The following is a 16,563-nucleotide window of genomic DNA, read 5'->3' on the forward strand; positions in this document are numbered from 1 at the left end:
TGGCAAAGATAAAAAGCAAGGTCCCATGCATATTAAAATATTCCTAACAATGTTTTTCATGATAGCCAAAAATATACTTCCTCCTCCAGCTCATTTCACAGATGAGGAGACTGAGGCAAGCAGGGTTAAGTGACTTGCACAGGGTCACATAGCTGGTAAGTATGTGACAGCACATTTGAACTCAGGAAGATGAGTCTTCCTGACTCCAGGTCTGGCAGCCTATCCACTGCGCCACCTAGCTGCCCCCTAATCATATACAATAACCACAATAATTCAAATGAAAACCAAATTAAGAGGCAACTGAACCCTGGTTAATGGCAATGACCAACCTTGGCCTTGGAGAACAGACTACAAGGTACACTTCCTTCCACTTGGGGAGGGGGTGAGTACAGAACACTGTACATATTTTCAAAAAGCTGCTCTGTTGTTTGGTTTTGCTGATTTCAATTATTATAAGGAAGGATTTGATGGGGGGAGGATATTAGGGATGACATAAAGACCCATAAGGTCTCAATAAAAGAAAACAAAGCAAAGATGATACAGGACAAATTCCCCATGCAACAACAAGGACTGGGGGAGGGGGAGAAATAAACAAGCTCTTTGAAAATGTATATATCTAAATGTATATATCTAAATGTATATATCTAAATGTATATATCTAAATGTATATATCTAAAAGGTTAGTTTGCTATTACTGGGGAGCAGGGTTATAATAAGAATAATGAGAGCTAACATTTATACAGCACCTACTACGTGCCAGGGATTGTGCTAAGCACTTCACAAGTATTATCTCATTTGATCCTCACAACACCCCTGGGAGGTAGGTGCTATTATCATCCCCATTTTACAAATTAGGAAACTAAGGCAGACAGAGGTTAAGTGACTTGCCCAAGGTCACACAGTCAATAAGTGTCTGAGGTTGGATTTGAACTTGGGTCTTCTTGACTCCAAGCTCAGGCACACTATCTATTGTGCCTCCGCACCGTCTTCTCCTGTCTTCAGGGGAAAACTGAGGGCTAGAGATCTGAGAACCCCACAAATGTTGGGGTACGACAGTGTTCACTGAGCTAGGACAAAGATGGCTGGTTGAAAAGTGAAACCATAACTGAAGAGGCTGGGGTGCGAGGGAGAGACTTCTCAGGCTCAGGGCATCCAGGCACCATAGGATGTCTCCACCAGATATCAAAGGACCCTGGAGGTCCAAGGACAAACAGTATATTAGGGAAGGGAAAGATCACTGCAGCAGGATGGGGGAGGCCAGGGAAGGTTCCATGGCAGAGACAGATACCTGGTGTACAAGAACGACAGCAGCTTGTCCAGCAGATGGAGCTTCCCACTGGCCTCAATTAGGTGGTCTCCAATTTCAAAAGGCTCCGGCTCCACACCTACAACAGAGAAGTCACTGACATGAGCAGGCCGGGACCTGGAAGTGGGTAGATGTTGTCCTGCGTCCTTCCTGTGTGGGGGGGAACCAAAGACTGTCCTGAACCCCAAACCGCTGCCGGCCAGAGAGGAGTCCTGGTGCTGCTCCCTGCTACTTCTGAAGGGGGACATTAAGCCATTCCTGGCAAGAAGATCAGATTTAAGGAGCCTACATTCCATCTTATTCTGTAGAATCTTAATACTCGTTCACCTTCCTAGGAAGTTTGTTTTTATTTTGTTTGGTTTTGGGGGCTGGGTGGGGTACGGAGTGTGCAAAGCTTTTTATGGTCTGAGGTTTCCTACATTACCATAACCTACACCTAGGCATTCTGAACCTAGGGTCTGTGGCCCCCTAATGAATCTGTGGATTTTTAGGGAATCTTTGAAGTTGGATGGGGAAAAAAAAAAACAACTTTTATTTTCATTCATCTCTAACTGAAATTTAGCATTTTCTCCACTTATATGTGTAAACAACAAGCATTATTCTGAGAAGGGGTCCATAGGTACTGCCAGGCTGCCAGAGGGGTCCATGACACACAAAAAGTGCAGAACCCCTGGCTCCACAGGAACCCAAACCTCTGCGAAGCTCCCCTGGGTCTAAAAACACCACCCCCAAACACCCCACGGACTAGAAACCCATCATTTGGAGATTTATCTGGATTGACAAGTGGCCTCTTTTAATAAGCAAATATCTCTCTGAGGATTAAAGGGGCCTTATCAGTCATGCACACGTTAATGTGAACTAATTCAGAATTTTTTTTCTTCTTGGTGGTTTAGATTTGCTGAAGGACCATGTGAATGCTGAGAGGGAAGCAATTTAACAAGCATTTATTTGGGGCCAACAATGTACAAGGCACCGTGCTAGGCACAGAGCATGGAAATATAAAAAGAAGGAGTCCTGACCTCAAAGAGCTTACGTTCTATTAAAGCTCATAGAGTGGATGGAGAGAGTCCAAACCTCAGGGTGGCCACAAGAGTCTGGAAGCTACTTAGGTCCCGGAAGGGAATGTGGAGCTGAAGAACTCCAAAGGGGGAAGAAGGTTTTCGGTTATTAATGGACAACGATGACTCCTTTATATTGTTTTGCATTTTTTTCTTGGTGCGCAATAAAGGCTCTCTTGCACCATACTTTATATGTATGTGTGTGTGTGTGTGTGTGTACGCGCGCGTGTGTGGGTATACATTATATACACACGCACATATATACATAATATATGTAGATATATTTACATGTGTATATGCATACACATGTATAATACATGCATGTACATGTACACAGGGAGACACATATGTTGATGTATGCATGCACACAGAGACATATACGCTAATGTGTGTACATATACACATACACAGAGACACATATATGTTCGTGTGTATATACACATATGGATACTTTTTAATGTATTATATATACACACACAGAGAGACAAATATATGTTAATACATGTACATGTATATGGATAAATACAGATATATAATTAGCTAGAATCCCTGAAGGTAATGACCAAGATAGGACACCACGAGGAGGGGGAGGAGGGGACTGAGCAGCCAAAGGCATACTGTGAGGGCACTAGGTGCTTAGAAGAAAGAGAGAGGTAAAGTGACAAATAAAACGTTGATTATGTCCCACTTAGGATCGACCTTGACTCTTCCCCTCCTACCAGATGTTTCTTCGGAAAACAGGACCTAAGAAGATGAAGCACCAGGCCCACACTCCACTCTAGATGAATGGCCAAGAGCCCTCCCTACTTTGGTGCCCAGAAGGAGCAGAATGCATGAAAAAGATTCCCTTTCTCTCCAGATGCTATACTTCTCTTTTTTTGTTTTGTTTCGTTTTTTGTCTAGGCAATGGGGTTAAGTGACTTGCCTAGGGTCACACAGATGGTAAGTGTTATGTGTCTGAGGCCAGATTTGAACTCTGGTCCTGAATCCAGGGCCGATGCTGTACCCACTGCGCCACCTAGCTGTCCCCTATACTTCTCCTAAGGATGCCTGAAGTCACATCAGTTCTTTTGGCTGCCAGGTGGCAAGCATGACTCATCTTTATTCTAGCCCCAGTTTTACAGATAGTTGGATAAGAGATCACCCACCTTGACTCTGGAACCAAGGCTGGATCTGGGGCTCATAAAAATCTAAGAGGAGGCCCACGTAAGCTTGTAGCCCCCCTGTGAACACAAACCTGCTAACTGTTGACCAATAGAAACTATTAAGAGAAACAGAGGCATTCTCTTACCATCAAACAGATAAGGGTGGCCCACACACTTCCTGAGCTGTGATAGGATATTCTGAAGCTTTACCTTCTTGGCCATTTCATTTTCAAATGCATCTGAAATATAAAGAGACTAGTGAACTGGAGTCCTCATTTTTTATTGTATTATACTTCTGTTTGGAGTATCTTTATGCTAAATGAACTACAGGAAAAAATGTCTATCTGGCAAGTTTTGTTATCAAACATTTAGTTTCAAAATGGTGGACTAAACTTCCAGTTGATCTGAAAGTGTCTCTTGATGTCCTCCTACAGCATTCCACACTCAGTCCAAATGAGGCGATGGTGGAACGATGAATTAGACAAATGCGAGTCAAATGATCTGGTTGAGAAAGAGCACCCACCGTAGTTGGTCAATTAAAGAGTGAACTCGGTTACACAAGGATTTTTGGAGTCTGTGAGACTTCTGATAGGCCATGACATGTGGGGAAGTCACAGATAAAAGAGAGAGACCACTGAAAGTCATGACTTCTATCCTAGCATTCCTGTCACAGAACCAGACATAGGTAATAAAGTTGGGTGAAAGAAAAGAGCTGCTAAGAAGAAGGGCGATGACGATGACGATGAAGGGAGTGAAGAAAGCCTCAATTACACCCACAATGCTACATGAAAACTGATCGGAATTCTAAGCACTTCATTTCATACCTATTCTTCAGGGAGGCATCTCAGGGGCACAGTAAATACAGCACTGGGCCTGGACTCAGAATAACCTGAGTTCAAATCCAACCTCAGATGCTTAGTAGCTGGGTGACCTTTGGCAAGTCACTTAATTTCTGCCTGACTCAGTTTCCTCAACTGTAAAATGGGGATGATAACAGCACTTACCTCCCAGGGTTGTCATGAGGATCAAATGAGGTCTTTTTAAAGTAAAAAATCACATACATGTAATTATATTAATTATTAATTATATCTTATAATTAAATAATATTATAATTTATGAGAAATTATAATGCTGATATATGCAATTATCATGTAATATATGGATATATTATAATCATTATTGTTGCTGTTGTTGTAAGGACAACATGAAATATTTCTTAAGTATTTGTAAATTGTTATATAAATGATGATGATGGTGATCAACAGTACATTTTCTTCCCAAAAACCTACATCCTAGCTCTGCTTCTAAGCAAAGAGCCATCCCTTGGTTACCTAGATCCTTCATCAAAATGGCCTTGTAGTACTTCTTCTGCAGGGCCGACATGCCATGGTAGAGCACCACTTCTGTCTTCCTGGGGAGCTCCGGAGCCACGTCGGCCTTGACTCGCCGCAGCAGAAAGGGCTGCAGGAGCTGATGCAGCTCAGTCACTGTGGGAGGAAAGGTCAGACAGGAGTGTGCTGAGACGTTCAATGAGCCGCCAGAGGGCACAGAGCGATTTACCTGGCAAGCTCTGGGCCTGCTCCCCTGGGTACTCGAGTCTGCTCACCACTGTCCCGATCAGCATAGTCTCTGTTGCTCCTCTACTCTCCCCTTCATGTGCCCTGCAAACACGACTGTGATGGATCGGCCCCCTGTTATTATCTAAGCACAGCCTGGTGATTCATCCCAGACAACGACACAGGCTGCCCAGCTTCAGACCTTCCCCTCCTGGACCTTCTTCTTGGGGAAGCACAGGCAGAGAAAAACTTTTATGGGGACTAGTCACTTTTGTTTGTTGTTAAAGCCGATTAATACTTAAAGAATAATTAACAATCTAAAGTAGAAATTCCTTAAACCACAAACCCTCAGGCTGAGTTCATATTTTAGAGGAAAATGATTAGCTGACCATTGAGCACCCTTGAAGGCATGACAAATAAGCCTATTATCTGAAATAACAAAACCCGTTTACATTTGTAGGGCATTCTGGACTTTTAAAAATGCTTTCATACCATTTATCTCACTGTATTACAAACCACCACCCAGTACAGTATGGTAGCTTGGTTATCCTCCAGGTTCTCTGAATTTTAGGGGCCAACCCAGATAAAGTCACCTCCCTGAGATCAGAGTAAGCGTCCTGGGTCCGCCTGCATCGCAATCGTCCCCATCCCCAAAGGAGATTTTAGCTTTAATTTACATTTTCTCTACCCCTAACTGCTATGCCAAGGATGTCCTGGCATTTCCTAGAGGGTTGCCTAATTGTTAGAATCCTGAGCAAATAAATGGGGACATGGAGTCATCTGTCCAGGGTCACAAAGAGAAACAGCAGCGGAGTCAAGGTGAGAGACAGGCTGAGATTCAGAGCCCTGAGTGGTGGTGCCTGGGATACATCAATCCGTCTCTATTGCAGGACTAACGCAGTCCTTAAGGAGCTCAAGCTAATGCCAGGCTCCGTATGGAATGACAGGCACGCCCTCTGGTGCTCAGTAAAGGAGAAACCAGCAGAAAGAGGATCAAAGGTAAACATTACATCTGAGCTGAATAAGCTGGAGAATGTCCCTCTAACAGGAGCTGTTGGCCTGGGCTCTGTGAACTTCTTCTTGTGGTCTAAAAAATAATATTCTGACAAGTGTATTTCAGTATAACTGGTTTCCTTTCAATCCTAAGTATTTTATTTTATGCATTTAAAAATGCCATTCAGAGAAGGGGATCTGTGGACATCACCAGCCTGCCCGAGGGGTCCCTAGAACAAAGATTAAGGACCCCCGGTCTAACACCATCCGATTGCTTGTGTTCAGCAGTCACATCTGCCCCCCTGCCCATCCTTCTGTCTGTCCCCCTGCACACACCTGCCCATCTCTCTGTCTGCCCCCCCGCCTGTCTCAGCCCATCTCTCTGTCCCCCCTGTCCACCTCTAACCGTCTCTCCTTCCACCTCTCTGCCCATCCCTGTCCTCTTGCCCACCTCCGCCCATGTCTCTGTCTCCTTGCCCCCCTTTTGCCCATCTCTCTGTCCCTCCCCCTACCTCTGCCCATCTCTCTCTCTGTCCCCCTGCTTGCCTCTTCCAATAACTACCCTTCTTAGGGACAAGACCTGCTTTCCTTTTGTCTTTAGATCTGCAGCACCCAGCACAGAGTCTGGCACACGGAAGGTGTTTAATAACAGGGCAGTCTCCAGCAGACAGACAATTATGTTAGGGAGTTTGTGGGCAGGGTGGGCAGAGGAGGGTTGCCATGGAGACCACTGCATGGCTATTGCAACACACTCAGCAATACAGGAATTTGGCAGAGTGGTGTGGTAACCCATCCACACCAGCGACTTTCTACACTGTATGTGTTTTGAATGAGTTTATTTGTGTATATATGGTTTTCCCAGTAGAAAGAAAGCTCCTTGAGGGCAGGCACTGTTCTGTTTGTATCTGTGCTATCTGGCATCATGAAAGGCACACAGCAAGTACTTAATAAATGCTTGAATGGAGTCAAATGCATGGGGTAAGCTCGCTTCTTCTACTCCTGCATTTGACTCCACCCAGGTTTTTAGATCTGCTGCAATGAGGAAAGGGAGCTCAGCGATTAAGGGGGAACTCCGTACCTCTCAAGGAAACCTGGTTAGATTTTGGACAGCGCTGCAAAACTGTGGGGATTCTGGGGGAATCTGGTGCTAACTCATGTAGACAACCCAGTTTTAAAGGGTGTGCATTTCAAAGGCAGAGCAGCGACGTGACTGGAATCTGGCGAACTAGTAAACTATTTTAACCGCTGCTCTGGCCAGCACTGTGTCAACCTCAGTTAGAAACAGGGGCCGCTAAACTATACATAAGGATCCCTGTGGGCCGCATGTTGGAAACCATGTGGATGATCTGTGTTTCATTGTATTCTTAGCTATTTGGTTAAATAATTTCCAATTACATTTCAGTCTGGTTCAGGCCATGCCCGCGTGTAGTGTGGCCCGTGGGCCATGTGTTTGACGCCTCTGATGTAAGTTTCCCCAGGTTCTCTGAATTTTGGAGCCCTATCCAGATGAGAAGGAGACTCTGTGAGACCAGAATAAGTACCCTCGGCCTGTTTCAATCTCAACCCCCCCCCCCCATATTTCATCTTTGATCGACACTTCATCCATCCACAGTGACTATGCAGGCACTTGCTTCATCTGCAGTAGCAGTGACTCTTGTGCAGGTCGGGGCTGGACTAGGTGGTCCCCAAAGGTCCCTTCCAACTCTGAGATTCTCTGAACTACTAAAAAGTTCTCCCTCATGGTGAACTTAAAACAGTACCTTCAGAATGTCTGCCAACGGACTGCGATTTTCCACCTCGGGTCGAACGGACTAAGTTCGATCTCACTTCTACGCGGCAGCTGCCCTGCGAGTGTAACCATGACAGCTCATGACTATGTACCACCTAGAAGTGACAAAGCGCTTCACATCTATTCCTTCACTGAGTCTCTGGGTCTCAGCTTCCTCGTCTGAAAGACGAGGGGTCAGAACAGATGATCTCCGAGGCCCTTTTCCGACTCTGAGCCTGCTATCCTACGAGCCCTGGGTGAGGTGGGGAGATGGGGAAATGACTTCTCCAGGGTCACTTAGCTGCCAAGTGTCTGAGGCAGGATTCAAACCCAGGCTAGGGCTCGGTAGCTCCAACCTTTCAACCACCTGAAGACAGCTATCACGGGCCCCTCTGAGCATTCTCTTCTCCAGCTAAAACCCCTAGTGCCTTCAACCACTTTAGCTGGCTAGAGAACCAGCGCTTCCCACTGCAGCACCCTGGTGTGCTCTACTTGCCGCTTCTGAGAGATCACGAAACAGGCACAGCTGAGAAATCACGAGAAAGTCTTGAGCCGACTCACCAGCCAATCCACCACCGCAGCTAAGTTCTCGGCGTCCTCCGGGGAGCTAACGGGCTGTCCACTGCAGTGACACCTATCTCAGGAGGGCCCTTTTTTCAGATCAGGTTTGCATACTATTTTTTTATTTTGCCCTCAAAATAGCACTGCGATAGATGAGGCAGGGTTATTAGGACCCTTGGGCCCTTCAGTTCTCCTTGGAGACATTTCTCCTTGGTTAACAATTCTCTTCTTCAATCGATCAATCGGCAATTATTTAGTGCCGACCATACACCAGGCCCCGTGCAAGGCGCTGGGGACCCAAAGACAGACATGAAATGGCCTCCACTGTTAGGGAGCTCGAGTGCTATCAGGGAACACAATGTGAATATATGCAAGTAGATACACAATAAATACAAGGTGGTTGTGAGGGAGAAAAATCAGACTCCGGAAGATGAAGTCACATGGCTAATGAGCAGCAGGGCTCCCCATCCTCACCACCTGCATTCCCCTCAGATGGTGGCAAGGACAGCTTGGCTTGCTTCTAGCTATAGCAGGCTTCAAAAGGTGGGGAATTGCAGCCTCAAGGCCACATGTGGTTTTCTAGGTCTTCAAGTGCAGCCCTTTGACGTAATCCAAACTTCAAAGCTGAAGGTTCCCCACCCCTGCTTTAGACTCTCCAAGTCAGGGGTCTTAACCTTTTTTTGAGTCATGGACCCCTTTGGCAACCTGGTGAAGACTATGGACACCTTCTCAGAATCATGTTGTTATATGCAGAAAATAAAAAAATATGTAAGATTACAAAGGAAACCAATTATAGTGAAATAAAGCTATCAAAATAAACACACGCGCACACGTGCGCGCGCGCACACACACATACACACACCCACACCCCCAAGTTCACAGACCCCCAGATAAGAATCCCTAATGTAGAATAAGGTCGAGCAGTGATCTGGAGTAAGGAATGTCTAAATTACTACGGCAAACTATTAGGCTCAATCTTCATGCTTCATGGAAGTGGTTTTGGAGGGGATGAAGAAGGTAACTCACCTGAATCAGCTTCTTTCTCAATATCCCGGTAGCGCTGAATGAAATCTTCCAGCTGATCGTTTGGGAAGAGACTGGGTTCCACAAAGCTCAGGAGGGAGTAGAGCTCCTGAAGGCTGTTCTGAATGGGGGTGCCAGTCAACAGGAGGCTGAAGTCTACAGAGATCTAAGCAGGAAGAACAAAGAAATTACCCAACAAAGTTTGAAATCAAGCTGCCTGGGCCAGATGCCATGAGCTGGCCTTATGCAGCGGAGATCTTAAAAGTAGAAGCCCCTTGACATAAGTAGTGACTGAGGCAAGAACTAGGAGATGTGGTGGGACGGGAAGCACCATTTGTGATCAGTGCATGACATTCCATGAATGATGGGACTCTCTGTCTTAGAAACTCTCTCTGAAACAAGCCAGCTTGTTGTGCAAAAGATGACTTGGTGATGATACTGGTGAGATTTAGGAGCTCTTCACTGTTGTAACCCAAAAGCCATCCATCTGAAATTAGGTGGCACAGTGGATAATGCACTAGGCCTGGAATCAAGCCTGACTTCAAATCTGGCCTCAGACATGTACTAGCTATGTGACCCTGGGCAAGTCATTTAACCCTATTTGCCTCAGTTTTCTCATCTGTAAAATGAACTGGAGAAGGAAACAGCAAACCACTCCAGTGTCTTTGCCAAAAAGACACCAAATTGGGGCCAACTGAAAACGACCGAACAATAAGAAATAAGAGTAACTCATACACAATTTATCAGGAAGAAGAAAAGTCTGGTCTAGAGACCTAAAGTGACTCATCCAAGGGGACAGAAGTACTAAGGAGCAGGACCAGGACAAGAACCCAGGTTCTCTGACTCTATACCCAGAGTTCTGTTCTTTTCCACCAGACACCCCTTTGCCCACAAAGGGCTAAAGCACACACAAATCAAGTGATTTTCCTTGAGGCCAGACACAAACTCAGGTCTTCTCACTCCAACAGAAATGAAGTGATCATGCCAGAGTCTAGAAATAAAAGTGGAGAGTAGAATTGGCCAGCACCTCTGGAGTCCTATCGTGGAGAGAACACATCCTACTTCTGAACAGTTGGTCCTAATTATTCAGACAATAATATCCCTGAAGTAAAGAAGGACAATTCATTAGGCTAACATCACTTGGAAAATAAAGAGCCTTGGAGGACATCTAACTCATTTTATCCTGACTCGACTTTTACCCAAGAAATTTTTGTCCTATAATTTGGTTTCCTGCATGGACCCACTCACTGGGAAGGCCATAGAGTTTCCTTGGGCAGATGGCCAGTCCCCAAATATATAAATCAATAAATTGGCACTAGAGTTCACAAACTGGTTTCTTGCTTGTTTGCTTAATGTATCTCAATTTACTAATACCATCTATTACCCCTTGGTGAAGTAACCACACTTAATTTTTAGACCAGAGAGCTAGGGACTAGATTCAGAAGCAGAGACAATCATAATAAGGTGCCCATAAGACCAGGTTGAACAAAAAGTCATTTAGTCATGCTATGTTGCAACTGAGTGAACAAAATTACAGAGGTTATGTTTAACCTGCTAAACAACATACTACCTTGAATGACTTCAGCATTTAAGTTGTTTAGAAGAAACTGCAGGCCGTTAATTATAAAGTCTTATCTATCCCTTAATGTCAGCTCAGGAGGGTCTCAAGTTAAGAACACTGTTAGCAGTTCAAATGATCACATTATTAAAAAATAAGCTTTAATTGCGTAGTTTTCACCAATCAGACTTTTCACTGATTCAGATTTTGCCCCAGGTATTCCTCATAGATTCCCCAATGCAAAAAAAGGTCACAAATGACCAGACGCTATAGTTGCATAAAGTAGGTGGCCGGTAAGTACCCTGACAATCTAGTACTGACAGTGACGGGTTACAGGACTGAACACAGTGCCCCCTAATCAGCTCCACCACAGGATGCCCAGGAGGCGAGGGTCCATCCAGGACTACGACAGGATGGGTCTGGGGCAGGAGGAGGTCTGTCTCTGTCCAGGGTGGCTATCTATGTCCAAGGATAGAAACAGAATAAAGAATAGGGTAAAGACTCGAGAAACAGAACAGAAATTGTGGGGAACATTCCAAAGCATAAAAATCTGTCCTTTGACATGACCTGTGAAATTGGCAAAACTCAACAAACAAAAACAAGGAAGAAGGGGCAGACTGGAACAAGGCCACAGAAATGCACAGCATGGCTGGCACGAGCTGGTAGGCTGGTACAACCCTCTGATGTGCAGGCATGAGAGCACATGTGGACAGCCACGTGGAGGGGAGCATTCAGGGGATACTCTGCCTGCTCCTAACAAAGCTCCTGAGAGCCATCGGAAGACTATATGATCTCCTTTATCTGTGGAGCTCTGAGAAGGCCTTGGAAGGCCTGCAGGGAGTCAAAACTCAATAAAAGCACTGCCTGGTTGCAATACTGTAGCCCTGAGTGATTCACTTGCCCCAGACCAGAGAGTACTACACCCTTCATGGAATGTGGGTAGTGTGAGTCATTCACAGACCATATGAGATAAGAATGTAAATCTGGGGAGCAGGAGCAAAGTGGCTGATATGCTATAGAGAATTAAAAATTATTTTAAGTGTCACCAAACTGTAGAATCTCAGAATTGGAAGAGGCCTCAGAGTCCAGCTAATCAAACCAATATCTGAACATGTAACCATTCTACGACACACCTGATGAATGGTCACTCAGTGTCTGCTTGAAGCTCTCCAGCAAGGAAGAACCCATGGAACCCACCATTTCCCAAGGAAGCCAACTGTATCTGGGGATAATTCTAGGTAGCAACCAGCAAGGGCATGATAAAGGACAACCATCATTGTCATTATGGCACTGGAACAAAGGGAAAAGAGGTGGGGCTCACAGGGAAGACGGGATTCTCCCTCCCCATCATGAAACACTAGACCTAAAACTGACTCAGGCACTTCAGAGATCCCCAAATTCAGGAGAAATGAGTTCCCACCCAGCAAAACCACATCACTGAAATTTTTCTGGCCAAAGGACCTCTGAACTGGGAGCCAAGACATACTCTTTTTGGGAGAAAGATATAGCCAAAGTCCCAAGCAGTACTAGCTCTGGGACCCAACTCTTATGACTTCATTACATAAATCTGTGGCTTTGGAGCCTTTCCTGGGAAACCGATCCTCCATCTTATTTCCAGTTGGGAGTCCAGCTCGTTTCCTTTGGTAATAATGGTGGGGGGTAGGCTTGAGGTCCTCAGGCACTTGAAATACTGAGCGCCCAGGTGTTTCCTAAGCTTATTTGCTTTACTAAGGAGCAAAGACAAGCAATGTCACAGCCAAATACCCATCCTGTCACTTGACGGCTGTCAACCTGGTCCTGCAGGAATCAGATGAACCAAATGATCCAGTCCTTTTTCTGACATACCTGTCAGCTAAAACGGAAGAACTAAGAAAGACCATCCTATGTTTACCTCTGAAAGGGTTCTGTGCAGCAGCGAGCTCTGGTTTTTCAATCTGTGGGCTTCATCCACAACCAAAACGCTCCAAGAGAAACTGTGAGAGGAAAATTAATGTTACATCTCTGTTTAATCCAAATACAGATCACCATCTGGTGTGTTTTTGCTAATTAACTTATTTCCCAACCACATCAAGCAGCTGAAAGACTAACAATAGGCCAGTTCTAACAGAAATGGACCAAATGCAGGTCAATTACTTCATTCATTCATCCATCCATTCATTCATTCCTTTACTCAACAAGCCCTTCTTAACGCTTCCATTTGTTGCAAAGCAGGAGGACCTGAGGGGGATACAAAAGACGTATGAAGAGCCATCCTCCCCTTCTGGAAAGTCAAGCCTGGGACCATGGCTACTCAATTCAACAGACATCAAGCACTCATTACGTGCAGGGTGTGGTCTTAAACACCAGGAGGTGGGTATTAGGGACATGGGCCCTACCCTCAAGGAGCTCACCTTTTTCTGGGAGGACACAATGTGTACAAAGAAGTATAGCAGTGACAGGAAAAATTGAGGCACAGAGGAAACTTGCAAGTGTATATGTGTGTGTATGTGTGCATATGCGTGTATATGTATATCTAGGTATGTGTGTTTGGCAGGGAGGGGGGAGGAGAATCAGAAACAGCTTCACAAAGAACATATATAGTGCATGAGTTAAACCTTAAGGAAGACAAGAATTTCAGGAGATAGGAATGAGAAGCAGTGAACTCCAGGCAGGGAGAATGCTGTGTACATACAGAGGTGAGAGATGCAGAGTGAACTTTGGGGAACAGGTAGTAGTCCATAGTGTCTGGAATGTAGATTTAGTGAAACGAAGAATGAAATACAACTGCACAGGAAGCTGGGGGGGTGCAGATTAAGGGCAACTTAAATATTGGGCTAAGGATTTTATATTTTATCTTGGAAATCATGGAGAGCCAGCAGAGACTGCTGAACAGGGAGCCAGGCTCAGGCCTGTGCTTTAGCAAGTTTATTTTGGCAGCTGGGAAGAGGCTGGGTTAGAGAAGGAAGAGACTGGAAGCAGGGAGATCAATTAGGAGGCCACTGCAGTCATCTAGACAAGAGGTCATGAAGTCAGTGTTCAAAATGACTAGGGCAAGATATACAGACCTGGAAATCACCTGCACAGAGCTGACAATGGAACTCAAGGGAGCTGATAAGACCACCAAGAAAGAAGAGGCCAGAACAGAACCTTGGAGCACATACCTGGCAAACCAGTGTGACACGGATGAAAATCCAGCCAAGGAGATTAAGAAGGTGGAAGGAGAACCAGGAGGGAGCGATGTCGTAAAAACATCAAGAGGGAATATTCAGGAGGACAACAGCCAACAGTATCCAAGGCTGCAGAGGGTCAAGAAGGTGGAGGACTAAGAAAAGGCCATTGGATCTGCCAATTGGTAACGCAGATAGAGCAGTTTCAGAGGTAGAAGCCAGACGGTAACAAGTTTAAAATATGTGAGAGGAGAGAAAGTGGAGCCAGCTGGGTGATGTAGTGAACAGAGGGCTGGGTCTAGTAAGCAAGTCCTGAGTTCAAAACCATCTTCAGATAATTATTAGCTATGTGACTCTGAGCAAGCCACCCTGTCTGCCTCAAGTTTTCTCATCTGTAAAGTGGGGATAATAACAGCACTTACTTCCCACGGTTGTTGTGAGAATAAAATGATAGATTTGTAAATAATTTTCAAACCTTAAAGCACTATTTAAATGCTAGCTACTATTGTTGTTGCTGTTATTATGTTGTTCTCAAGGAGGTAATTATTATTATGATTATGTGGCTTTCTCAAAGAGATGATGATGATGATGGTGATGATGGTGATGATGATAATGGTGATGGTGAGGATGGTGATGACGGTGAGGATGGTGATGATAATGATGGTGGTGATGACAGTGATGGTGATGATGGTGGTGATGGTGATGATGATAATGGTGATGGTGAGGATGGTGATGATGGTGATGATGGTGGTGATGGTGATGATGGTGATGGTAATGATGGTGATGATGGTGATGGTGAGGATGGTGATGATGGTGAGGATGGTAATGATGGTGATGATGGTGATGGTGAGGATGGTGATGATGGTGGTGATGGTGATGATGATGATGGTGATGATGGTGATGATGATGATGATGATGGTGATAATGGTGATAATGATCGTGGTGATGATGGTGATGATGACGGTGGTGATGGTGATGATGATGGTGATGGTGGTGATGATGGTGGTGGTGATGGTGATGACAGTGATTATGATGATGACAATGACCATAATGATGATTATGCTTTCTCAAGGAGTTGTGGTGGTAGTGGTAATGGTGGTGGGGGTGGTGGTAGTAGTGATGATGACGATGATGATGTGGCTTTCTCAAGAAGTTTAGCCAAGGGGATAAGAGATTAGATGACAGAATATGTAGAGATGAAAGAATCAAGTGAGGGGTTATCTTAAAGATGAAGAAGACATGGACTTGTTTATAAACATCAGAAAAGGGGCCAGTAGATACGAAGAGACTGAAGATTAGAGAGAGTGGGGACAGAAGGAGTAGCAATCTGCTGAAGACAGGAGGGGACTGGATCCAGAGTATGTCAAGGGGTTGGTTGGCCTTGGTTAAAAAAAAAGAGTCCATTCTTTATTGGCTACAGAAGTAAAGGAGAGTGATGTGAAATGAGGAAGAAAGGAGAAGTGAGCATACCTGCTATCTGGCCTCAACTTTTTCAAGGAAGAAGGAAGCAAGATCCTCAGCCAAAAGGATAGAGGGAGGCATGAAGAGGATTAGGAAGGTTTGGAATAGCTGCTGGGATGGGAGAACAAATCGATTGAGGTGTAAAAGGCTCGCCCTGCTCAGTGAGGGCCCATTGGCATGATGTAACATGAATTCGTAGCAAACCCAAGCAGCATGGTTTCCTGATTTTTTTCCAGCTCTATCCAGCAGTAGGTCAATAAGAGTAATCAAAGCAAGTGTTGGTGGGTAATTCTGGACTGGGGTTTGGTAACTCACACTTCACACAGTGTTTTAAGGTTTGCAATCACAATAACCCTAACAAATAGATAATGCAATTATCCCCATTTTACAGATTAGGAAACTGAAGCTCAGAGGGGCTAAATGACTTCCACTAAGCCACAATGCCTCTCACGAGCTCTTATCATTGCATTTTAGGGGCTGATGGGCCTGAATGCAAACTACTTTAATTTAGTCCTTTCTTTTAAAAATAGAACAAAGTTGTCTGCTGGTAGGAGAATGACTCATGAACTGGTTCAAAATGTTCACTTCCTGAAGCCTTGTAACAGATTCTCTTTGCTTTTCCTCAAGTACCTGGCCTGGAAAAGCATCCATTCCAAGGGCTACTTATTATCTATGGAAAGATGCAAACTACACCCATAATGGGTGAAATGCTTTAAAAAGGGAGAGGGGGAGGGGAGGTTTGAATCAATGACATGTCTCTAACGCATCAGCTAATGTGGACTTTGGAAGCAATGCCATTTACTCACCTTTTTAGAAATGTTGCATCTTTCAGGCAAATCTGAAAAATTAAACAATGTATATTACACAAAGCCTGTACAGAAATACCTCCTCTGGGAACGAATTAGTGATGGTCTTTCCCTATATGTTACTTGTCTTCACCTTAGGGTCTCAGGAACCAATAAAAAAAATCTTCCTAATAACAATAATA

The 16,563-nt window shown here is 44.7% G+C and overlaps 1 protein-coding gene across 1 annotated transcript in view; it reads right to left on the reverse strand.

The window, feature by feature from the left end:
• The window catches only part of CHD1L (chromodomain helicase DNA binding protein 1 like), a 55,780-nt gene that overhangs the window by 27,441 nt on the left and 11,776 nt on the right, over positions 1 to 16,563 (reverse strand). Inside the window, 6 exon segments of the mRNA XM_021003446.2 lie at positions 1,289 to 1,385; positions 3,656 to 3,748; positions 4,841 to 4,996; positions 9,414 to 9,576; positions 12,860 to 12,941; positions 16,382 to 16,413. Of these exon segments, the coding sequence (XP_020859105.2) occupies positions 1,289 to 1,385; positions 3,656 to 3,748; positions 4,841 to 4,996; positions 9,414 to 9,576; positions 12,860 to 12,941; positions 16,382 to 16,413 (623 nt within the window).

This window comes from Phascolarctos cinereus, unplaced genomic scaffold, assembly GCF_003287225.1.
Source record: "Phascolarctos cinereus isolate Bilbo 61053 unplaced genomic scaffold, phaCin_HiC Scaffold_5;HRSCAF=322, whole genome shotgun sequence".
In the NCBI taxonomy this organism is placed as follows: Eukaryota; Metazoa; Chordata; class Mammalia; order Diprotodontia; family Phascolarctidae; genus Phascolarctos; species Phascolarctos cinereus.